Source organism: Bufo bufo, chromosome 9 (genome assembly GCF_905171765.1).
Source record: "Bufo bufo chromosome 9, aBufBuf1.1, whole genome shotgun sequence".
Lineage (NCBI taxonomy): Eukaryota > Metazoa > Chordata > Amphibia > Anura > Bufonidae > Bufo > Bufo bufo.
In genome coordinates, this window is record NC_053397.1 from 177,897,422 (window position 1) to 177,923,702 (window position 26,281).

The 26,281-nt window shown below is 45.4% G+C and overlaps 1 protein-coding gene across 1 annotated transcript in view; it reads left to right on the forward strand.

Annotated features, from left to right (window-relative positions):
- The first annotated feature begins 17,315 nt into the window (after positions 1 to 17,315).
- TAMM41 (TAM41 mitochondrial translocator assembly and maintenance homolog) overlaps positions 17,316 to 26,281 on the forward strand; it is a 37,420-nt gene continuing 28,454 nt past the window's right edge. Inside the window, exons 1-3 of the mRNA XM_040408213.1 lie at positions 17,316 to 17,366; positions 17,397 to 17,607; positions 25,387 to 25,566. Of these exons, the coding sequence (XP_040264147.1) occupies positions 17,470 to 17,607; positions 25,387 to 25,566 (318 nt within the window). The 5' untranslated portion in view covers positions 17,316 to 17,366; positions 17,397 to 17,469. The remainder of the gene's footprint in view (positions 17,367 to 17,396; positions 17,608 to 25,386; positions 25,567 to 26,281) is intronic.

Genomic DNA, 26,281 nt, shown 5'->3' on the forward strand with positions numbered 1-26,281 from the left:
ATGCGGTCTCACCTGACGTTCCTTTTGTTAGGTGTGTTTGTTGTGTGCACTGTGTTGTAAGTTATTGTGTGCACTTTCCCTTTATGTATGTTTGTTTTCCCTTCTGTGTTACTGGAAGGGTTAACTTCCTTCCCAGTGTGTGTGTGATGTCACTGGGTGTGTCCAATCCTTGGGTGTGGCCACTGGGGCCTATAAAGACCCTCTCTCTTGCAGAGCTCAGTAGGTTGCTTCAGCATGTTTGCTGATAGCAGCCTCCTGTGTTTGTTCATCCGCCAGTGAGAGCCACCACTGTGGTCATAGTTTAAGTTTGAGTTTAGGTTTAAGTTAAAGTTTTATGTATGCCTATGTCTTTATGTGTGTGTTGTAGCAAGTTTGTCTGTTGGGATTTTCATATGTGTTTGTGCAGCATAACGGTTCTGGATCCCTGTCTGTTTAGGGATCCAGTCAGCAGGGCTGTGGCAGGTTGCTGAATGTCTGTTCACCTGCCATTTCCGTATTGCTGTTTCTGTTCCCCTTTTCCCAACAGCTTGGCCATTGAGGCTCCTGCTCCTCCGTGTCAAGGAGGAGTAGGTTGCCTTACCCAGCTCCTAGCTCAGGGATCTGCGGAGGGTAAGATAGGGCTCCGAGGTTCCGGCGCATGGGCCCTCCTACCTTAAAGGTCGCCCCCATGCAGGTTAGGAGTTAGGGTCAGGGTAGGGACGCTGTAGGAGGTGACCTGCTCCCTGTCCTGTGGCTTCATGGCCGAGTAGCTACTTCAACATCTGGCACCTCACGGCTGAGGGTTTCCCCCATCCTCAGCCGTGACAATGACGGACACTTATGGGGGATCTGTGGATGACGGACACTTATGGGGAGATCTGTGGATGACGGACACTTATGGGGGGATCTGTGGATGACGGACACTTATGGGGGGATCTGTGGATGACGGACACTTATGGGGAGATCTGTGGATGACGGACACTTATGGGGGGATCTGTGGATGACGGACACTTATGGGCGGATCTGTGGATGACGGACACTTATGGGGGATCTGTGGATGACGGACACTTATGGGGAATCTGTGGATGACGGACACTTATGGGGGGATCTGTGGATGACGGACACTTATGGGGGGATCTGTGGATGACGGACACTTATGGGGGGATCTGTGGATGACGGACACTTATGGGGGGATCTGTGGATGACGGACACTTATGGGGGGATCTGTGGATGACGGACACTTATGGGGGGATCTGTGGATGACAGACACTGTTACAGGGGGGGGGGGATCTGTGGCTGGCATTGTTACAGGGAGATCTGTGGTTGGCACTGTTATATATGTGCCATCCACAGACCCCCCACCCCATAACAGTGCCATCCACAGTGCCCCCCCAGCCCATAACAGTGCCATCCACAGACCCCCACCCCTTAACTGTGCCATCCACAGATTCCGTGTGCCCGCCGCCGCCGTTTAAAGCTATTAAACATGCCCCCCTCACTCCTAATAGTACCGTATATCCGAATTTCTTCTGTGTAATGCTAGCAGGCGGGCCGGGAGGCCGGCGCGTCCCTCAGTGACGTCACTTGTCTGCGCCGCCTGCTTCATTCATAAAGCAGGCGGCGCAGGCACGTGACATCACTGAGGGACGCGCCGGCCGCCCGGCCTGCCTGCCGGCATTATACAGAAGAAATTCGCACACCCCAAAGGCCGGCCCTGAACGAGCCCCCTTTACGGAGCCTGGCGCCCCCCCCTATTTGAGAAGCACTGCATTATACACACACAGCACTCCTGCATGCAAAGCTCACACATACACACACAGCTCTGCTGCATGCATAGCTGACGCACACTATTATCCTTAAAGCAGTTAGCCCATCTCAGATGATGGGTGCTCTGGATCAACACTTCTGGGCTAGCATCCAGAGAACTGATGAGATACCTTTTGGATCTAATATAATGCATGGGTTATGGTTTCTGTGGGAAGCGACAGGGTCAGTGGCCAGAGGGCTTATTTTTTTATATGTAGTTTGGAATATCAAGCTGGCAGTTCAAGGGGAGTGTCCTTTTTGCTGCAGCTCAAGCGGTGTGTCCATTCTGCTGCAGCTCTCTGGAGCACAACTGGAAGCAGTTAAAGGATGAAACTGAGCCGGACAAAGAAATAAGAAAAGAATAAAGAGCAGGTGGTACTATACAGATATTTTATAGAATTAGGCTAGGTCTACACGACGATATTCGTCGCGCGACATTTTGTTGCACCAATGTCGCGCGACTATTTTTATAATGGCAGTCTATGGTGTCGCACTGCAACATGCGACATGCTGCGACGCGACAGTCGCAGAAAATCCATTTGAGCATGTTGCAGTGCGACACCATAGACTGCCATTATAAAAATTGTCGCGCGACATTGGTGCAACAAAATGTTGCGTGACAAATGTTGCAGTGTAGTTGTGCCCTATCTGTCGCGCAACTTATTGTCGCACGACAAATGTTGTCATGTAGACCTAGCCTAACTCAGTGGCTATGCAAAATTTTTAATTACATGCAATTACAAAAGTATTCAGATCCAGGTGCTGGTTTGAAAACTTTTTCATGGGACAACCCCTATAAGTAAACAAAGGCAGGAGACTTTGCGTTCACTTTCTGAATGGCTTTTTTGTTGTGATATCACACTCAAGTCCATCAGCTACATCTGTAAATGGACTCGAAGAACTCATCGACACACTGGACTTTTCATGACTGGTGCACTTTTTGATTTACTGCTGGTTATGAGGGGGAGTATTTTGTTTTACTGTATAAACTTCAAAAAATATTAATAACTTTAATAAAAAGGATGCAATGTAAAAAAAAATACTTTCCAGTAAGCAATTCAGGTCCAATTCATATTCACTCACTCCAACAGTAAGCAGCCTTCTCACTTTAGTCCTGACTCCTTAGAGCACCTTCTCAGTGTAGGTCAGGACTGTATCACTGAATTGCAGTGGCCAATATGGGGGAACTGCTCAAACCCCAAACACTGTGGCGTGTTTCTCATTGGGGGAGCAGTCCCACTGCATGTGGACCGCAGCAAACGACCATACGCCACAGTGTTTGGGGTTTGAGCAGCTCCCCCATATCTGCCACGATATTTCTGTGGTTCACATGTGGTGGGACTGCTCGCCCAATGAGAAACACACTACAGTGTTTGGGGTTTGAGCAGTTCCCCCATATTGGCCACTGCAATTCTGTGATTTTGTTTTATATGTAGTGAATGTGCCTTTACCTGGCATTTAAACACTCCTTTGCACCTGGTAACCTCCATCACATGGTCTGATATGGGTGTGGCTTACAGTCTGGCTTTGTTCACATTGCACTAGTTGTCCTGCTAGGCGGTTGTGTGGAAGCTTGGCTGTGAGCTGGATTACATCACCTTCAGACCGTGTTCACACCACAGTTAGCGTAGTGGTAGGACCCCTTGCCATGCTGAGTGACCGTGACGTGGTGCATGATGGGCTCCGATATTTTCCTGACAGGAATATATTGGCGAAAGTCTCAGCTTTTAATATCTGCTTGTATGACCAGCCAGTATAGTCAGTGGCATATCCTTTTGGTGCATTCTTTTCAGCGATTTATAGGTCAGGACTGTACTACACAAATCTCAGAGGCAACAAGAAGATACTGTCGCTTGCCTCGCCAGGACAGAGAACATTCTCAGTCCCACAATTGGCCCTAACTACAGCTTCCCCAAGGTTTGAGCACAATACCACTCAAACCACCAATGGTTTCCCGACCAAGCTGCCTATTCCCACAGCCCTAGTAGACTTCCCAAACCTAACCATTCAGGTTGGTGAGGCACTTTAGCTGTCACCATTTCAGTGGAGACCAACAAGGCACACTGACAGGCCCACTGCTTCCACATGCTACGTCTGTCCACCCCTTGCTGGTCACTTTGTTAGCTCACCATCTGCTCCATGACAAAGTCTCCAGAGCCCACATGGCAAAGCAGCCATACCTCTATCCGCTAATTCTTTGAAGATGACCCACTCCTCAGCTCCAGGCAGGCCTCCTGTCACAACTTCCAACCTCTGTTCCACCAGCTCCTCAGTCACAGCCTCAAGTCTTCCCCACCTCTTTGCAGAAGAACAAGCCTGCTCTTATTGGTGACAAGGTCCTGGTCTATAACTTGCACAGACCTTTAGAACTCACACAGCTTATGCACCCTTCTCCAACCTCTAAACCTATATCTTACATAAGCTCTCTTTCCGGTTCACATCTTATGTACAGTAGTTGTCATATTTATGGCGCTGGTTGTCCGGTTGTAATGTACGGTGAGAAATGATTGTGTAAAGACCCTTGTAATCTACATGGAAGAGACAGAAGGAAGTTAGTAGCAGTGATGGTGCGGCACAAACATTACATTTTGAACAGTGTGCCGTACATTATGACGCCAGAACACTAAATTAAGTGATATTTATTAATTGTTATCATTAAAGGGGTTATCCGAGTTAACTTAATTTCTCTCTATGGCTTTATTTCCCCTATACATTAGTTTTCCTAAATAACTTGCAGTACCTATCTTGTGCCGTTTCTCTGCTACACTAAACAGTCATGTGACTGCCCACGTCATCAGCTGTGACGTTCCGTTTACATGGAGCTCTCTGCTTGTCGGAGTGACTAAGCCATGTAAACGGAACGTCATCAGCCTTGGCCACGCCCCCACCTCTCTGGATTACAGTCCGTGCGGCTGTGAGTTGATCGCGCATGCGCGATCCTCACTTGTGCCGCGGCTACCTCAAAGTTCCTCCCTGCGGCTAATAGGTGATCGCATATGCGCGATCATCAGGCCAGGCAAAACCAGCAATAGCTTGGGGCCCCGAACTGGTTGGGGCCCCGAGCTGGCCAAGCAGAGTAAAAGTCAGAAGATCCAATGGTATAAAATATTCTATCCCCCAGGCGTTCCCATGGTGACGGGGACGCTTGCCTGGTAAGAATATACCATCGGATCTGAGTTTTTCGAGCTCAGTGAGATTGTGAAAAAACTCAAATCCGATGGTATATTCTAACCCCCAAGCGTTCCCATGGTGACAGGGACGCTTGCCTGGGGGTTAGAATATACAGGGCGCTGTAGTGAGCTCTTTACTTGCATTCTTAGCTCTGTACTCCGGTAATAGCAGAGCAGGCAATTCGGGGGGCGGCGCTCACTCACTGTCACTGACGTCACGCGCCTGCTCCTCCCACTAGGCGGAGCAGGCGCGTGACGTCAGTGAATGAACGCTGCCTGCACTGCCTGCTGTTGTTACCGGAGCTCAGCCAAAGTAAGAGTCAGAGACTCAGAGATTTCAAAATAATAAGAAAATAGCTCTGCATTGAGAAATGAAGTGACTGATTAGTACTGCTGCTGTGAGCGTCGGGGAGGGGGATCTGTGGATGGCACTGTAGGGGGATCTGTGGTCTGTGGATGGCAGGCAGTGCCATCCACAGATCCCCCTACAGTGCCATCCACAGATCCCCCCTCCCCTAAACAGTGCCATCCACACAGATCTCCCCCCTAAACAGTGCCATCCACAGATCCCCCTACAGTGCCATCCACAGATCCCCCCTCCCCTAAACAGTGCCATCCACACAGATCTCCCCCCTAAACAGTGCCATCCACAGATCCCCTCCCACAAATATTCATGAGGGAGAGATGAGTCATTGTTGTTACTGCTGCATGTAAACACAGCAATAACAGAACCTAGAAAAGGTGTAAAGATCGTTTTTTTTTTTTTTCAAAAAATCAAGCTTGACTAATGTATATGTATATCCTGATTAATTTTGTTAGGTTTTATTTTTTTTCCCATAACTCGGATAACCCCTTTAAGTATAGAAATCCTTTTACAAATGAGGGTTAGTTAGCTTATTCATGAGTGATACCACATTCTATGAGCCTTCCATATTTTACATTATTCTCATACCTTAGTTTCTCTCTCCTGAGATATGACATCTTAGACAATAAGCCTTGACACTGTGAACATAACATATTTGAAAAGGAAAGGGATTTTAATAATTTACAGATTTGTAAAAGCAAGGGAACAAAATAAAAACAATTTCTCCCATGTGCATGAGTGCATCTCTGTGCAGCGGTCTGATTATTATCAAACCCATTCTCTACACCTCTCCTGCATCTCTTCATCAACCTGATTATACCTGTCAATACCAGGCAGTAAATGCACAACCATGTAAACACACTAGGTGGAGCTTTGTCCCTCAGGGGTGGGGCAAGCTGTCTTGGTGCCTAAGGAAATGGGCACAGAATGTTCTCCCAAACTGTGAGTCCCAGAAGCTCATTATGATAGTGGATGGATGGACAATTCATTTAATTACCCCTTTTCCCCTGCAACCTTTAGCAGTCTGATTTATCATTATAATTTTACTCTTCACTTGTATCCGCCTCTGTCCTTCTACCCGTGAGTAGTCTGTAATGAGGGTTGGTCTGGTGCTCTATCCTATGCACTTAGTAGGTGTCCAATGACTACTCTTTTCAATCAGCATTTAATTTTTTTATTTAAATGCATTTACAAATGGCAAACTTCCCCATTTATGTTACCCCACAAGGCCATTTACTCTGACCACCAGAGGCGTAGCCTGGGTTACCAGCACCCGGGGCAAGCCATGTATTGCCCCCCCCCCCCCCCCTTTTTACCAATAATGTAGTAGATGTAACCTGCAGTCCTATGTAACACTACAGATAACATGGTGGTAACTCTCTAAGTACAGATGATGTAGTAGATGGGTATAAGGCCCCAGAATTCAGAACATGCACAGTGTGACCTGAAGTCTGGGGCCAGGATGCGGCAGGGTGGGCCAAATTCTCAATCCACCCCCAAACCCTAACGTGAAACAAATATGTGGATGGACATTATTATATACAGTATAATACAGCACCACATACCTCATCCATCCAGTGACATCTCCTGTGATGTAGACGTCTTCATTCGGAGATAAGACCGCCATGATACCTTCTTTCAGCCGCATCTCATCTCTACAAAGTTTCACAGAAAACATTTTTAGATTCCTCACTTTACTATCATCCTCTACTATCCTTATACACAGGGGACCATTATATATACTAATAATACAGAGGGGCCATTATATATACTAATAATACAGAGGGGGCCATTATATATATATATATATACTAATAATACAGAGGGGCCCTTATATATACTAATAATACAGAGGGGCCATTATATATTATACAGGGGGCCATTATATATACTAATAATACAGAGGGGCCATTATATATATATATATACACTAATAATACAGAGGGGCCATTATATATTATAATAATATGGAGGGGGCTATTATATATACTAATAATAAGGAGGGGGTCATTATATATTATAATAATACAGAGGGGTCTATTATATATACTAATAATACAGAGGCGGCCATTATATATACTAATAATACAGAGGGGGCTTTTATATGCTAATAATACTGAGGGGGCATTATATATACTAATAATACAGAGTAAGCCATTATATATACTAATAATACAGAGGGGCCATTATATATCCTAATATTACACAGGGGCCATTATATATTATAATAATACGGAGGGGCCATTATATATACTAATAATACAGAGGGGGCCATTATATATTATAATAATACGGAGGGGCCATTATATATACTAATAATACAGAGGGGGCCTTTATATATCTTAATATTACACAGGGGCCATTATATATTATAATTATAAAAAGGGGTCATTATTAATGGCCCCTCTGTATAATTATAATATATAATGGTCCTTCTGTAAAATTAATATATATACTGGCCCCCTCTGTATAATATATAATGTGGCCCCTCTGTATAATATATATTCTTAGTTTTTTCTTCTATTTAAACTGATAATGCCCCCCACCTCCATAATGCCCCCAGTATGGCCTGCTTTAGGGTACTTGCGCAAAAAAAAAAAAAAAATACTAACTCACCTGCCTTCCTCACTCCATTACCGCTTGTGGCGTCCCAGCGCAGGCGATCACGAACACCTCACTGTGCCCTCCCGCGCCACGTCATCTCGCGAGACCCGTCACAGGAGGTCACAGTGAGGTAATCGCGATCTCCTGCACAGTTCTACTGCCTCATAGCTTCAGGCCTGGCCTGAAGTCTATGAGGCAGAACAGAGGGGAAGGGAGCCATAGGCTCCCGTGGCACTCCGTGAGATGCCTGCTGCCTGACGCCAGGGCTGGGACAAGGTCCACCACCAACAGAGCGCCCCCCCCCCCCCCCCCCCCCCGCCATTTAGATATATATGTTTGTTATTAATCAGACATCCACCCCAACCCACCCAACAAAAGATGGGCAAAAAGATGAGCATAACTACTGTGAAGGGGCACAAGGTGGCCATAACTACTGTGAAGGGGCCACAGTTTTCTTGGGGGGGAAAGGTAACAAAAAAATGGTGAATTGTGTGTTTTTAATTTTCTATAGCGTTTACCACACAGGAAATTTTCAAATATATTTTGATAGTTCAGAAATTTTCACATGCAGTGATACCTGATATATATTTTTTTTTATTGTTAATATATTTTTAGATGTAAAATTGGGAAAAGGGGGTGATTTAAACTTTTAATGTTTTTTTTTAAACTTTTTTTAATAACTATTAGCCCCCTTAGGGGCCTAGAACCTGGGATCTTTTCATCCCTTGTCCTATTCATCCTAACAGAGATCTATTAGGGTGTGTAGAATTCTAAGGGCTCATGCATATGACTGTTGGATGTTTTGCGGTTCGTAAATTGAAGATCCGCAAAACACGGGTACCAGCCGTGTGCATTCCATATTTTGCGGAACAGGAACAGCTGTCTCCTAATAGAACAGTCCTATCCTTGTCGGTAATGCGGACAATAATAGGACATGTTCCATTTTTTTGTGGAATGGACATAAGGACATATGGAAACGAAAAAAACGGAACAGACATGGAAAAAAAATATGTTTGTGTGCATGAGCCCTCACACTGTCCCTGGTGAGCTGTGCCTCATGCACACAGCAGCAGGGAGCTTACCATGGCAGGTCTGGAAGGCTTCAGAAGTGTCCAGACTGCCATGGTAACCGATCGGAGCCCCACAATTTCACTGTGGGGGCTCCAATCAGAAGGCAGAGGGAGCCGCATCCCTCTGCCTTACCTCACAGGTGCGGAAATCAGTGTTGATCGCGACTGAGGGGTAAATGACGAGGTTCTGCGCAATTGCTGTTCCATCATTGCGGCCGAGTGTCTGCTGTATGATACAGCCAGCACCCGCTGTGTATGGAGCGGGCTCACCGCAGCAGTCCGCTCCATACATTCCCTCAACCACTGTGACGTATGGATACGTCATGGTGGTTGAAAATAATCTCACTCACTTCGCTGGCACTGTAAAATGCTGCTGATTTGATGCACATAATTCCACAGCAGAAAATCTCCATCATATCTGTGACGTGCAAACATATCCTTATGGGGGCAGTGTGGCTAGCAGGTGAAGTTGACTCGGGAAAAGCAGTTATCTTGCTAAAGGAGCTATATGCACCCGTTTTATGACATCCGTACAGGGGCGGATTGGCCATAGACCTTACAGGGAAATTTCCCGGTGGGCCAATGCCCAAGGAGCCACCTGAGCCCTCATCACAGCTGCCAGTGGAAGTTTTTGGAGATATATTTTGTACTGATGGGGGGCAGTAGTTTGTGATGGACTGTGATATTTGGCTCTGTTGGGTTGGTATAATGTGCCGCAATATGGCATTGCTGGCCTGCCTACATGTATTGGCCCTGACTTACATCAATTTGGAACCGAATATAAACTAGGGCCACTTTTAGCATTTTTTCCAGGGCCACTTTAAGTTCCCAGTCCGCTCCTGCATCCATATACCTCTGTAAGCCGTGTACCAGGGTGGGCTCCCGAGGATACAGCGAAGTCACGAACAAGGAAAACAACTCCACCACCAGCTTTTGCCAAAACAGAATTTTACTTAAACATAGTAACATACACTGCTCAAAAAAATAAAGGGAACACTTAAACAACACAATGTAACTCCAAGTCAATCACTCTTCTGTAAAATCAAACTGTCCACTTAGGAAGCAACACTGAGTGACAATCAATTTCACATGCTGTTGTGCAAATGGGATAGACAACAGGTGGAAAATATAGGCAATTAGCAAGACACCCCCAATAAAGGAGTGGTTCTGCAGGTGGTGACCACAGATCACTTCTCAGTTCCTATGCTTCCTGGCTGATGTTTTGGTCACTTTTGAATGCTGGCGGTGCTTTCACTCTAGTGGTAGCATGAGACGGAGTCTACAACCCACACAAGTGGCTCAGGTAGTGCAGCTTATCCAGGATGGCACATCAGTGCGAGCTGTGGCAAGAAGGTTTGCTGTGTCTGTCAGCGTAGTGTCCAGAGCATGGAGGCGCTACCAGGAGACAGGCCAGTACATCAGGAGACGTGGAGGAGGCCGTAGGAGGGCAACAACCCAGCAGCAGGACCGCTACCTCCGCCTTTGTACAAGGAGGAACAGGAGGAGCACTGCCAGAGCCCTGCAAAATGACCTCCAGCAGGCCACAAATGTGCATGTGTCTGCTCAAACGGTCAGAAACAGACTCCATGAGGGTGATATGAGGGCCCGACGTCCACAGGTGGGGGTTGTGCTTACAGCCCAACACCGTGCAGGACGTTTGGCATTTTCCAGAGAACACCAAGATTGGCAAATTCGCCACTGGCGCCCTGTGCTCTTCACAGATGAAAGCAGGTTCACACTGAGCACATGTGACAGACGTGACAGAGTCTTGAGACGTCGTGGAGAACGTTCTGCTGCCTGCAACATCCTCCCGCATGACCGGTTTGCCATTGGGTCAGTAATGGTGTGGGGTGGCATTTCTTTGGAGGGCCACACAGCCCTCCATGTGCTCGCCAGAGGTAGCCTGACTGCCATTAGGTACCGAGATGAGATCCTCAGACCCCTTGTGAGACCATATGCTAGTGCGGTTGGCCCTGGGTTCCTCCTAATGCAAGACAATGCTAGACCTCATGTGGCTGGAGTGTGTCAGCAGTTCCTGCAAGACGAAGGCATTGATGCTATGGACTGGCCCGCCCGTTCCCCAGACCTGAATCCAATTGAGCACATCTGGGACATCATCTCTATCCACCACAGACTGTCCAGGAGTTGGCAGATGCTTTAGTCCAGGTCTGGGAGGAGATCCCTCATGAGACCGTCCGCCACCTCATCAGGAGCATGCACAGGCATTGTAGGGAGGTCATACAGGCACGTGGAGGCCACACACACTACTGAGCCTCATTTTGACTTGTTTTAAGGACATTACATCAAAGTTGGATCAGCCTGTAGTGTGTTTTTCCACTTTAATTTTGAGGGTGACTCCAAATCCAGACCTCCATGGGTTGAAAAATTTGATTTCCATTTTTTTTTTTTTGTGTGATTTTGTTGTCAGCACATTCAACTATGTAAAGAACAAAGTATTTCAGAAGAATATTTAATTAATTCAGATCTAGGATGTGTTATTTTTGTGTTCCCTTTATTTTTTTGAGCAGTGTAGTACATAAGGCCGAAAAAAGACATTTGTCCATCCAGTTCGGCCTGTCATCCTGCAAGTTGATCCAGAGGAAGGCAAAAAAAAAAACCCTGTGAGGTAGAAGCCAATTTTCCCCACTTTAGGGGAATAAAAAATTCCTTCCCGACTCCAATCAGAATAACTCCCTGGATCAACGACCCCTCTCTAGTAGCTATAGCCTGTAATATTATTACGCTCCAGAAATACATCCAGGCCCCTCTTGAATTCCTTTATTGTACTCACCATCACCACCTCCTCAGGCAGAGAGTTCCATAGTCTCACTGCTCTTACCGTAAAGAATCCTTTTCTATGTTTGTGTACAAACCTTCTTTCCTCCAGACGCAGAGGATGTCCCCTCGTCACAGTCACAGTCCTGGGGATAAATAGATGATGGGAGAGATCTCTGTACTGCCCCCTGATATATTTATACATAGTAATTAGATCTCCCCTCAGTCGTCTTTTTTTCTAAAGTGAATAACCCTAATTTTGATAATCTTTCAGGGTACTGTAGTTGCCCCATTCCAGTTATTACTTTAAACGTGGTAATGAACACAACCACAAATGCTGGGAACATACAATAAATTTACATACACCAGAGCTACAGCTAAGGGCTCTTTCACACTTGCGTTCTTGTCTTCCGGCATAGAGTTCCGTCGTCGGGGCTCTATGCCGGAAGAATCCTGATCAGTTTTATCCTAATGCATTCTGAATGGAGTGAAATCCGTTCAGGATGCATCAGGATGTCTTCAGTTCCGGAACGGAACGTTTTTTGGCCGGAGAAAATACCGCAGCATGCTGCGCTTTTTGCTCCGGCCAAAAATCCGGAACACTTGCCGCAATGCCGGATCCGGAATTAATGCCCATTGAAAGGCATTGATCCGGATCCGGCCTTAAGCTAAACGTCGTTTCGGCGCATTGCCGGAGCCGACATTTAGCTTTTTCTGAATGGTTACCATGGCTGCCGGGACGCTAAAGTCCTGTTTGCCATGGTAAAGTGTAGCGGGGAGCGGGGGAGCAGCATACTTACCGTCCGTGCGGCTCCCCAGGCGCTCCAGAGTGACGTCAGGGCGCCCCAAGCGCATGGATCATGTGATCGCATTGGACACGTCATCCATGCGCATGGGGCGCTCTGACGTCATTCTGGAGCGCCTGGGGAGCCGCACGGACTGTAAGTATACCGCTCCCCCGCTCCCCGCTCCTACTATGGCAGCCAGGACTTTAATAGCGTCCTGGGTGCCATAGTAACACTGAAAGCATTTTGAAGACGGTTCCGTCTTCAAATGCTTTCAGTACACTTGCGTTTTTCCGGATCCGGAGTGTAATTCCGGCAAGTGGAGTACATGCCGGATCCGGACAACGCAAGTGTGAAAGAGGCCTAAGTGAAGCTGATTGAACGAGGATTGCTTCCAGGAATGCTGATGAGAGCTGAGAGGCAAAGCTACATACACTACGGCACCGCATGCTTGTTGGAGAGGCATTTGTTCTGTTCAGAGTCACCAGCGGAGGCAGAGCAGACCCGGTTCGGTAAGATCGTGCACGCACCTCATTACAGTGTTGGCGCCTAGAGACTGAGACAAGGCCTGTAGTTAGTTAGGGTCTCTGTTTGTGTCAGGCCACAAGTGTTGCTATTGAGAGGTGGAGTTACACAGAGAGAGAGAGGAAGAGAAAGGAAGCAGCCATCTTAGAGGGAGCTGAGACTCAGGAACTGTGTGAGAGCCATTTACTCCAAAATGATACTAATGAAAAATACAAGTCGTCCTGCAAAAATCAAGCCCTCAAACAACTCCATAGAAAGAAAAATAAAAAATAAAAAAAGTTATGAGTCTTGCAATGCAAAAACATTTTTTTTCTTTTAAAAAAAGGGGGTTTTATTGCAAAAAAGTAGTAAAATGTAAAAAAAACTATATGTATTTGGTATCACTAATCGTACTGACCCAGAGAATAAAGATATTATGTTATTTGTACCGAAAAATGAACGTCGTAAAATTTATAATGTAAAAACGCAGTGGCAGTATTGCTGTTTTTCCCATCTCCCTCCCAAAAAGAGTTAATAAAAGTTATTCAGAAAGTTATGTGTACCCCAAAATGGCGCCATTAAAAACTACAACTTTTCCTGCAAAAAACAACCCCTCATAAAGCTATATAGACGAAAAATTAAAAAAGTTATAGCTCTTGGAACGCAACGATAAAAAAAAGGAAGAAAAGCGCTTGTATTATGACGGAATGCAAAACGGAAGCCTTTAAAAGACATTCAGTTTGCTTTCCGTCCTATTAGAAGTCTATGGGAAAGCATAACAGATCCGCCTGGGTCCCGTTATGCAAGACGGAAAACAAAATCCTGTAGACAGGACTTTGTTTTCCGTCTTGCATAATGGGACCCAGACGTATCCGTTTTGATTCCCATAGACTTCGTTTAGGACGGAAAGCAAACAAAATGCCTTTTAAAGGCTTCCGTTTTGCATTCCGTCATAATACAAGTCTATAGGCAGAAGAACCGATCTGTCCTTCTGTCTTATGGATTCTGTTATAACCAAGTTTTATGCGAATCGACTTCGGATGTTTCATCCAAAGTCGATTATCTCCTCCCTAATTATAAGCGTAGGTGGATTTTGTTTTACAACCCTATTTGAGAAGATATTTCTCATAAGTGAAGAGTGTAATAATTTCGGCTCATAGGAGCCAATACATTCTAATACTGTACAGAGCTCCTGCGCCGTACAGTATTAGAACGAAGTTTTATGCGAATCGACTTTGGATGTTGTATCCGAAGTCGATTCGCTCAGCCCTACTTATAATATATGCTCGTAAGTACTGAGCTGCATATTAATACAGGGTGGGCCATTTATATGGATACACCTTAATAAAATGGGAATGGTTGGTGATATTAACTTCCTGTTTGTGGCACATTAGTATATGTGAGGGGGGAAACTTTTCAAGATGGGTGGTGACCATGGCGGCCATTTTGAAGTCGGCCATTTTGAATCCAACTTTTGTTTTTTCAATAGGAAGAGGGTCATTTGACACATCAAAATTATTGGGAATTTCACAAGAAAAACAATGGTGTGCTTGGTTTTAACGTAACTTTATTCTTTCATGAGTTATTTACAAGTTTCTGACCACTTATAAAATGTGTTCAATGTGCTTCCCACAGGCTTCCAGTATCCGTAGTTTCAGGTGCTGCACATCTCGTAACTTCACAGCATAGACGATTGCCTTCAGATGATACGAGATGTGCAGCACCTGAAACTACGGATACTGGAAGCCTGTGCTAGCATTTCTCCTGCGGTGTTGCTATCAGTGTGTGAAGAGTGGGAGAAAAGGGTTGCATTGACAATCCAACACAATGGGCAGCACATTGAACACATTTTATAAGTGGTCAGAAACTTGTAAATAACTCATGAAAGAATAAAGTTACATTAAAACCAAGCACACCATTGTTTTTCTTGTGAAATTCCCAATAAGTTTGATGTGTCACATGACCCTCTTCTTATTGAAAAAACAAAAGTTGGATTCAAAATGGCCAACTTCAAAATGGCCGCCATGGTCACTCACCACCCATCTTGAAAAGTTTCCCCCCCTCACATATACTAATTGTCCACAAACAGGAAGTTAATATCACCAACCATTCCCATTTTATTAAGGTGTATTCATATAAATGGCCCACCCTGGAGATTGCTGCAGTGCTAATCAGAAGTTCCATGCAGTGATGACAGCGCCATCTGCTTGTGACTTGGAGGTATGACATAATATAATTCTCTCTAGCCTATAAAGCTTACTACTACGGCTACAAGGCGACAATGGTCGCGCAACACCTGTCGCGGCCAAGTTCACAGAGTACTGGTGAGCCCATAAAAATGAATGTGATAGCCGGGTGAGTTGCAAGAAATCCAACACTGCAGAATTTCTTGCAACTAGAGCGGCGATTCCATTCATTTCTATGGAATCACTGCAACTCTGCAAACCTGGACACGACAGCCGTACTCTAACAGGGGCAAAAAGGAAATACTCTTCTACAGGAATGTATTATTTGATACCACCCAGGGGTGTAACGAGTAACCATGGAACCCCATGGTGCAACGGGCGCCTCCCCCTCTATAACACGACCCAGTTGCAAACATCGGAAATGCACAGTGTAATGGACCTGAACAAAATACATAAGATGACATTATATTAGCCCATTAAAGACAGTAGCGGGGTGAAGACGTGGTGATGCCACTCTGGGGCGTTACAGTGGCACAACCCTCAATGGAGCCCCAGTCGACCATGACCACCTAAAGCAGTAAGTTCAGTAAGTTTCCCTAAAGAACATGGATAATGCACACAGTGGTGGCCCACTAGTGGAATAAGGCTCCATTCACACGTCCGCAAAATGGGTCCGCATCCTTTCCGCAATTTTGCGGAATGGGTGCGGACCCATTCATTCTCTACGGGGACGGAATGGATGCGGACAGCACACAGTGTGCTGTCTGCAGCCGCAATTGCGGAGTGCGGCCCCGATTTTGGGTTCGCAGCTCCGCAAAAAGATAGAGCATGCCCTATTCTTGTCCACAGCTTGCGGACAAGAATAGGCATTTCTATGGGGGTGCCGGGCTGGTGTGTTGCGGACCCGCTATTTGCAAGTCCGCAACACACCACGGACGTGTAAATGTAGCCTAATGCACACAGTGATGTCACAGTAGTGAAACGGTAACCCTGCACATGTTGCAGATTACACACGTTTTTTCTCCGCAGATTCTTCTCATTCAGAAAAACGGCAGCGTAATACGATACCAGCAAAGTGTGTGACATTAGACCGATCTCATGTGCCTCGTGCTGTTACGTTCCATGCGGAAATTGACCCGCTGTGCGCATTTCGAAATTTGCAGCATGTCAACTATATTGACAACTTTTGGTGCAGATTTCTCCCTTTTCAACGGAAGGGTGCGATCTGCTACAAAACCACATCTAATCCGCACCAAAAGCCGCCAGTAAAGCTGGGTTCAGATCACGTTTTTGTTATACCTTTAACATGCACTAAAAACCTATATATTACCAGACGCCGCAGACATGTGGCATCCGTCACCACAGGGTCCCATTGTAAGAAAATAAAAAAAAGTATACGTTAATGTATAATTTTTTTTTTTTTTTGCTGGACTTTGCAGGATGGAAAAACGTGGTACACTACGCCTTCCCGTTATGCAGAGACCTGCATAAAACCGTACACGCTAACGCTTACTATTTGTTATACCATGGAACGCCATGGTGATGGATGCCACAGTACGGCATTTGTCTGAGGCAACCGTTAATGTAAACAATTATTTTTTTGTGTACGTTAAAACGTACGACAAAAACCTGATGTGACCGCAGCCTCACGCATTCGGTTTTTGGAACGGGAACGCACAGAAATCTGAACGGAAATGAATGCGGGTCTCCTGCATGTTTACCCGCGCCCCTGGGCAGGTAGCCTTCTGGTGGGGTTATTTGGGTATTCGCACACACACAGTACATGTTCGCTGTACCACAAAGCCCCTTTAAATGAGGGACGAGCTGTAAATGCAGTTTATTATTTTAGAGCAGCCCTACTGGAAGCATAATGTTATCTATAGTGTCCCAGTGTACGCAGGACACATTATATAGTGGATGTAGTCTTCTCCCTACAGGGCTAGCACTGAGGAAGAGGAGCTATATCCTTCCCTTGGCCTCATTCACGGAGCACTGCCTCAGACCTGACCAATCCACCCAGAGCCAATAGCAAGAGGCGTAAGACCTAACCAATCAACACGTGCGTTCCACAGCTCCCGGAAGTGAGTGTACATGTGTGTAGGTCAGGCTGTGCAGTGGGTAGGACTGTGTTTGCAGTGATCTGCCAGCGCTGCACTGACTTTCCCCGTGTGTGGTGTGTATCTGACAGCCTTACCATGGCAGTGTGTGAGCTGACGGTCACAGGTCATGGCTCTGCCAGCTCTCCAGGGCACAGGATTCCAGTTCCGGAGGATCCTGGGTTATTTTCCCCAGGATATCAGCCTTGGCTTTGCCTATGGATCTGCAGTCTTCAAGCAGATTGGGGCTGCACAGACCAATGTCCAGGTAAAGATGGGATTTACAGGGGGGGGGTGTATGATGGGATGATGGGCGCTGATAATTCAGATGATTGGACAATATAAATTATAATATCTCTTATGGATGATATCGCACGAGGATGGATCGCTTACATTTGTCCACGCTGCGACAATGATCATTTTACTAAATATAATGTTTAAGCCAATTCCTACCCTTCTCGCTAAAAACCTCCCCCTTTTACCTCATTGTTGTACTGTGTCCTCCCTTAGTTACGGCCACCTTTCGCCGGCCGAATGCAATGGCCGCGCATGCGCGGCGAGCGAAACCACCTTGATCCAGTGTGTGGCTGTATTTTTTCCATGAACGCGCACGCCGCCGGCCGGGCATGCGCGGTTCTTCATTCCCTTGTGCTGCTTCTGAAACAGAGCCGCGCATGCTCTGATTGCCTACAGATTGGCAATCTGTGACTACAGATTGGGTCCATATAAAGCAGATGATTGCCGGGGGTCCAGGGGGTCTTGGAAAACCCCTTTAAGCCACTTCCACGTGGTCAGTATTTAGTCAGTATTTCTCATCAGTATTTGTAAGCCACAACCAGGAGCAGAACCTACAGCAAAAACGTATAATGGGAAGATTTGTGCCTCTTCTGTGTTTTGGACCCGCTTCCAGTGTTAGCTTACTGATGAAAACTACTGACCATGTGAGAGAAGCAGAGGAGTTCACACAGCCGATTTTGGGGGAGATTTATCAAAACTGGTACAAAGTAACCAATCAGATTTCACCTTTCCTTTTTTACAGCTTCTTTGGAAAATGAAAGGTGGAATCTGGTTGCTATGGGCAACTAAGCCAGGTCTACTTTACACCAGTTTGATAAATCTCCCCCTTTGTGACAAAATCCACTGAGGTGATTGCGGTGGATCTAATTGCAGCTTTAGCGCCATTCAATGGAACCTAGTGGGGTCCGAACGGAAACCGCGGCAAGAACGGAAATGTTCTTTTTTTTTTTTTTTTTTTTTTTTTTTTTTACTGTGGCCTTGAAAGCCGCACGGAAACAATGAGAGGCAATTTAGGCTTGGACTCCACATGTGTTTCACTGCAGACTCTGCACCAAACTCCATGCATCTAGAAGCCTGTGTAAACGCACCCTTAGGCCCCTTTCAGACGGGCGAGTATTCCGCGCGGATGCGATGCGTGAGTTGAACGCATTGCACCTGCACTGAATCCTGACCCATTCATTTCTATGGGGCTGTTCACATGAGCGGTGATTTTCACGCATCACTTGTGCGTTTCGTGAAAATTGCAGCATGCTCCTCTTTGTGCGTTTTTCACGTAACGCAGGCCCCATAGAAGTGAATGGGGTTGCGTGAAAATTGCAAGCATCCGCAATCAAGTGCGGATGCGGTGCGATTTTCACGCACGGTTGCTAGGAGACGATCGGGATGGAGACCCGATCATTATTATTTCCCCTTATAACATGGTTATAAGGGGAAATAATAGCATTCTGAATACAGAATATATAGTAAAATAGCGCTGGAGGGGTTAAAAAAAATAAATAAATTATAATTTAACTCACCTTAATCCACTTGTTCGCGCAGCCGGCATCTCTTCTGTCTTTATCTGTGAGCAATAGGACCTTTGATGCCGGCTGCGCGAAAAAGTGGATTAAGGTGAGTTTAAATTTATTTTTATTTTTTTAACCCCTCCAGCTTTATTGTACTTCTGTATTTAGAATGCTATTCTTTTCCCTTATAACCATGTTATAAGGGGAAATAATACAATCTACACAACCTTGAACCCAAACCTGAACTTCAGTGAAGAAGTTCGGGTCTGGGTACCACATTCAGTTTTTTATCACACGCGTGCAAAACGCATTGCACCCGCGCGATAAAAATTGAACAACGGAACGCAATCGCAGTCAAAACTGACTGCAATTAGGTACCTACTCGCGCGGGTTTGACGCAATGCATCCGGACACGCCCGTGTGAAAGAGGCCTTAGGGCTCACGCACACGGCTGTAGCTGAACACGGATACAGGCTGAGAATGGAATGTCCTGCCCTACATACATGGTTGTGTGCATGAGCCCTGCACTCAAGACTTCTGGCTTCAAAAAGTCACAAAATAGGGCTTTTGTGACTTTTCTTTTGGATTTATTGGCACAAAAATGTAAACCTTTTGCATTTTTCCACCACCCGCTCCAGGTTTGTAATGTGGGTGGGGAACTGGACGTGATTAGCTATGTGAATTAGCTCCATTACAGACTTATCGGAGACTCTTTCAAAAAGTCACAAACTCACTTCAGTAGAGCAGGGTGGCGTAGAAAATCTGAAGAGGCATTTCTAGACTAAAGATTTGCATTGCGACAAATTGAACAAACGACCTATATTTGCTTAGTACACCAACGTAAACTCAAGCAACTCTGATTCAGATATTACCGTCATAATAAATTCCACCCGTTAAATGGTTTGACTTGTTACCCTGCAACTTTTAAAGGGGGTTTTCCAGATCTTCTTTATGGAGGATCTACCGTCCTGACTTCCGGCACCCCTGCCGATCAGCTGTTTAACCACCTCAGCCCCCATAGCTTAAACACCCTGAAAGACCAGGCCACTTTTTACACTTCTGACCTACACTACTTTCACCGTTTATTGCTCGGTCATGCAACTTACCACCCAAATGAATTTTACCTCCTTTTCTTCTCACTAATAGAGCTTTCATTTGGTGGTATTTCATTGCTGCTGACATTTTTACTTTTTTTGTTATTAATCGAAATTTAACGATTTTTTTTGCAAAAAAATGACATTTTTCACTTTCAGTTGTAAAATTTTGCAAAAAAAACGAGATCCATATATAAATTTTGCTCTAAATTTATTGTTCTACATGTCTTTGATAAAAAAAAAATGTTTGGGTAAAAAAAAAAAATGGTTTGGGTAAAAGTTATAGCGTTTACAAACTATGGTACAAAAATGTGAATTTCCGCTTTTTGAAGCAGCTCTGACTTTCTGAGCACCTGTCATGTTTCCTGAGGTTCTACAATGGCCAGACAGTACAAACACCCCACAAGTGACCCCATTTCGGAAAGTAGACACCCTAAGGTATTCGCTGATGGGCATAGTGAGTTCATAGAACTTTTTTATTTTTTGTCACAAGTTAGCGGAAAATGATGATTTTTTTTTTTTTTTTTTCTTACAAAGTCTCATATTCCACTAACTTGTGACAAAAAATAAAAACTTCCATGAACTCACTATGCCCATCAGCGAATACCTTGGGGTCTCTTCTTTCCAAAATGGGGTCACTTGTGGGGTAGTTATACTGCCCTGGCATTCTAGGGGCCCAAATGTGTGGTAAGGAGTTTGAAATCAAATTCTGTAAAAAATGACCAGTGAAATCCGAAAGGTGCTCTTTGGAATATGGGCCCCTTTGCCCACCTAGGCTGCAAAAAAGTGTCACACATCTGGTATCTCCGTATTCAGGAGAAGTTGGGGAATGTGTTTTGGGGTGTCATTTTACATATACCCATGCTGGGTGAGATAAATATCTTGGTCAAATGCCAACTTTGTATAAAAAAATGGGAAAAGTTGTCTTTTGCCAAGATATTTCTCTCACCCAGCATGGGTATATGTAAAATGACACCCCAAAACACATTCCCCAACTTCTCCTGAATACGGAGATACCAGATGTGTGACACTTTTTTGCAGCCTAGGTGGGCAAAGGGGCCCATATTCCAAAGAGCACCTTTCGGATTTCACTGGTCATTTTTTACAGAATTTGATTTCAAACTCCTTACCACACATTTAGGCCCCTAGAATGCCAGGGCAGTATAACTACCCCACAAGTGACCCCATTTTGGAAAGAAGACACCCCAAGGTATTCCGTGAGGGGCATGGCGAGTTCCTAGAATTTTTTATTTTTTGTCACAAGTTAGTGGAAAATGATGATTTTTTTTTCATTTATTTTTTTCTTACAAAGTCTCATATTCTACTAACTTGTGACAAAAAATAAATACTTCCATGAACTCACTATGCCCATCAGCGAATACCTTGGGGTGTCTTCTTTCCAAAATGGGGTCACTTGTGGGGTAGTTATACTGCCCTGGCATTCTAGGGGCCCAAATGTGTGGTAAGGAGTTTGAAATCAAATTCTGTAAAACATGACCAGTGAAATCCGAAAGGTGCTCTTTGGAATGTGGGCCCTTTTGCCCACCTAGGCTGCAAAAAAGTGCCACACATGTGGTATCTCCGTATTCAGGAGAAGTTGGTGAATGTGTTTTGCGGTGTCATTTTACATATACCCATGCTGGGTGAGAGAAATATCTTGGCAAAAGACAACTTTTCCCATTTTTTTATACAAAGTTGGCATTTGACCAAGATATTTATCTCACCCAGCATGGGTATATGTAAAATGACACCCCAAAACACATTCCCCAACTTCTCCTGAAGACGGAGATACCACATGTGTGACAATTTTTTTGCAGCCTAGGTGGGCAAAGGGGCCCAGATTCCAAAGAGCACCTTTCGGATTTCACTGGTCATTTTTTACAGAATTTGATTTCAAACTCCTTACCACACATTTGGGCCCCTAGAATGCCAGGGCAGTATAACTACCCCACAAGTGACCCCATTTTGGAAAGAAGACACCCCAAGGTATTCGGTGATGGGCATAGTGAGTTCATGGAAGTTTTTATTTTTTGTCACAAGTTAGTGGAATATGAGACTTTGTAAGGAAAAAAAAAAAAAAAAAAAAATCATCATTTTCCACTAACTTGTGACAAAAAATAAAAAATTCTAGGAACTTGCCATGCCCCTCACGGAGTACCTTGGGGTGTCTTCTTTCCAAAATGGGGTCACTTGTGGGGTAGTTATACTGCCCTGGCATTTTCCAGGGGCCCTAATGTGTTGTAAGTAGGTAAATGACCTGTGAAATCCGAAAGGTGCTCTTTGGAATGTGGGCCCCTTTGCCCACCTAGGCTGCAAAAAAGTGCCACACATGTGGTATCGCCGTATTCAGAAGAAGTTGGGGAATGTGTTTTGGGGTGTCATTTTACATATACCCATGCTGGGTGAGAGAAATATCTTGGTCAAATGCCAACTTTGTATAAAAAAATGGGAAAAGTTGTCTTTTGCCAAGATATTTCTCTCACCCAGCATGGGTATATGTAAAATGACACCCCAAAACACATTCCCCAACTTCTCCTGAGTACGGCGATTCCAGATGTGTGACACTTTTTTGCAGCCTAGATGCGCAAAGGGGCCCACATTCCTTTTATGAGGGCATTTTTAGACATTTGGATCCCAGACTTCTTCTCACGCTTTAGGGCCCCTAGAATGCCAGGGCAGTATAAATACCCCACATGTGACCCCATTTTGGAAAGAAGACACCCCAAGGTATTCAATGAGGGGCATGGCGAGTTCATAGAAATTTTTATTTTTTTTTGGCACAAGTTAGCGGAAATTGATTTTATTTATTTTTTTCTCACAAAGTCTCCCTTTCCGCTAACTTGGGACAAAAATTTCAATCTTTCATGGACTCAATATGCCCCTCACGGAATACCTGGGGGTGTCTTCTTTCCGAAATGGGGTCACATGTGGGGTATTTATACTGCCCTGGCAATCTAGGGGCCCTAAAGCGTGAGAAGAAGTCTGGAATATAAATGTCTAAAAATTTTTACGCATTTGGATTCCGTGAGGGGTATGGTGAGTTCATGTGAGATTTAATTTTTTGACACAAGTTAGTGGAATATGAGACTTTGTAAGAAAAAAAAAATAATTTCCGCTAACTTGGGCCAAAAAAATGTCTGAATGGAGCCTTACAGAGGGGTGATCAATGACAGGGGGGTGATCAGGGAGTCTATATGGGGTGATCACCCCCCTGTCAGGCTCCATTCAGATGTCCGTATGTGTTTTGCGGATCCGATCCATCTATCAGTGGATCCGTAAAAATCATGCGGACATCTGAATAGATCTTACAGGGGGGTGATCAATGACAGGGGGGTGATCAGGGAGTCTATATAGGGTGATCACCACAGTCATTGATCACGCCCCTGTAAGGCTTTATTCAGACGTCCGTATGCGTTTTGCGGATCCGATCCATCTATCAGTGGATCCGTAAAAATCATGCGGACATCTGAATGGAGCTTTACAGGGGTGTGATCAATGACAGGGGGGTGATCAGGGAGTCTATATGGGGTGATCACCCCCCTGTCATTGATCACCCCCCTATAAGGCTCCATTCAGATGTCCGTATGTGTTTTGCGGATCTGATCCATCTATCAGTGGATCCGTAAAAATCATGCGGACATCTGAATAGATCTTACAGGGGGGTGATCAATGACAGGGGGGAGATCAGGGAGTCTATATGGGGTGATCACCACAGTCATTGATCACGCCCCTGTAAGGCTTTATTCAGACGTCCGTATGCGTTTTGCGGATCCGATCCATCTATCAGTGGATCCGTAAAAATCATGCGGACATCTGAATGGAGCTTTACAGGGGGGTGATCAATGACAGGGGGTGATCAGGGAGTCTATATGGGGTGATCAGGGGTGATCAAGGGTGAATAAGGGGTTAATAAGTGACAGGGGGGGGGTGTAGTGTAGTGGTGCTTGGTGCAACATATTACTGAGCTACCTGTGTCCTCTGGTGGTCGATCCAAACAAAAGGGCCACCAGAGGACCAGGTAGCAGGTATATTAGACGCTGTTATCAAAACAGCGTCTAATATACCTGTTAGGGGTTAAAAAAAAATCACATCTCCAGCCTGCCAGCGAACGATCGCCGCTGGCAGGCTGGAGATCCACTCTCTTACCTTCCGTTCCTGTGAGCGCGCGCGCCTGTGTGCGCGCGTTCACAGGAAATCTCGGCCATCGCGAGAGGACGCATATATGCGTGACTCTGCGCAGGGCTGCCACCTCCGGAACGCGAATCTGCGTTAGGCGGTCCGGAGGTGGTTAAAGGGGCGGCAGTGACCTGGTGAGCTCCGCAGCCTTCTCGCAGCTTACCAGGCACAGCGCTGTACAACGTATAGTGGCTGTGCTTGGTATTGCTTTCACTTAAATGGGCCTGAGCTTCGCCTAGGCCATGTGACCTCTGAACGAGGCATCACCTGTCTCTTCAAACAGCTGAGTGATGGGGATGCCCCCATTAGGGTCCATTCACACATCCGTGTGTGTTTTGCGGATCCGCAAAATACGGACACTGGCAATGCGTGTTCCGCATTTTGCGGACCGCACATCGCCGGCACTTAATAGAAAATATCTAATCTTGTCCGGACAAGAATAGGACATGTTCTATTTTTTTTCTCTGCATTTCCGGATCCGAGCAGCACATAGTGCGGCCCCATAGAAATAAATGGGTCCGCGATTCCGTTCCCGCAAAATGCGGAACAGAATTGCGGACATGTGAATGGACCCTTAATCACATATTGTTGACCTATCCTGAGCATGGGTCATCTATATAGAAATCCTGGAAAACCCCTTTAATACATCCAGTACCGGGCGATCGTTATTTAAAGGACCATTAAATCTAAAATTAGCGGTTTTAGTGAAAACGGAGAAGGAATGCTATTATAATTCACCTACAGGTGTGTAAATGTATGCAGAGGATCTGAGAATGGGGAATGAAGTACTTTACATGGGGTGGGCATGTCTCTAGACCACCAGTCTATATATTGTCTTCTCCTGCACAGTATATATAAATACAATATATGTGTGTGTATAATTTTTTGCAATGCTTTTTGAGAAATAAAACTGTACAGGTTCCTATGTACCGCTCTATAGTGTTACAAATGGCCTTGTTGATTTCCCTCCCCTAGAACATGGTGGACTTTGTGTTTGCGGTGGACGACCCTGTCACGTGGCACACCATGAACCTGATGCAGAACCGAAGTCACTACTCTGTGCTGAAGTATCTGGGACCAAAGAAAATAAGTACCGTACAGAACAAGTATGGCGCCGGCGTCTATTATAACACCCTGGTTCCGTGTGACGGGAAGGTACGGGACTTTTACTTGTATATTTTCTGTTCCAGAGCCATCTCATGGGCTGTCATTCTGTCATCACTTTCCCTGTGTGCACCTTGCCCCGGTATAACAATATGGCCTCTTTCACACGGTCAGTATTTATAAGCCAAAACCAGGAGTGGTTCGATAATGCGGAAGAGGCACAAATATTTCTATTCTACCTTTTCTCCCTGTAGGTTCCACTTCTGGTTTTGGCTTACAAATACTGACCGTGGGAAACAGGTCTATCTGTGAATCTGAGAAAATGACCTGTTTGTGTGTCCATGGGGTGGAGATCTTACATGGAGGGATTCCGCTCAATCTATGTGGAAATCAGCATCATATGGGGGGGACGGGAACAGGCGAGTCCCATAGGAGTCTGCAGGTGCCATACTACAGCTTTGTATAAGGCCCCATGCACACGGCTACGAGGTTGCTAGTGCACTCTCGTTCTGGTGCTGACTTCCATTGACTGAGCGTCACAGACCAGCTGATTGGTGGGGGTGTGGGGTGTTGGACCCTAGGCAATTACTTAAAAAACCCTGGGCAACCCCTTTAACCACCTAACTGTTCTGCCCGAGCTCAGCTCCAGCTGTGGGAAAAGTACTTAAAGGGATTATCCCATGACTAATGTAAAAATGAAAATCAGACGTCATATAGGACATGACAATATCCTTCTAACAAATCTAGAACCAGCCCTGTACCTCAC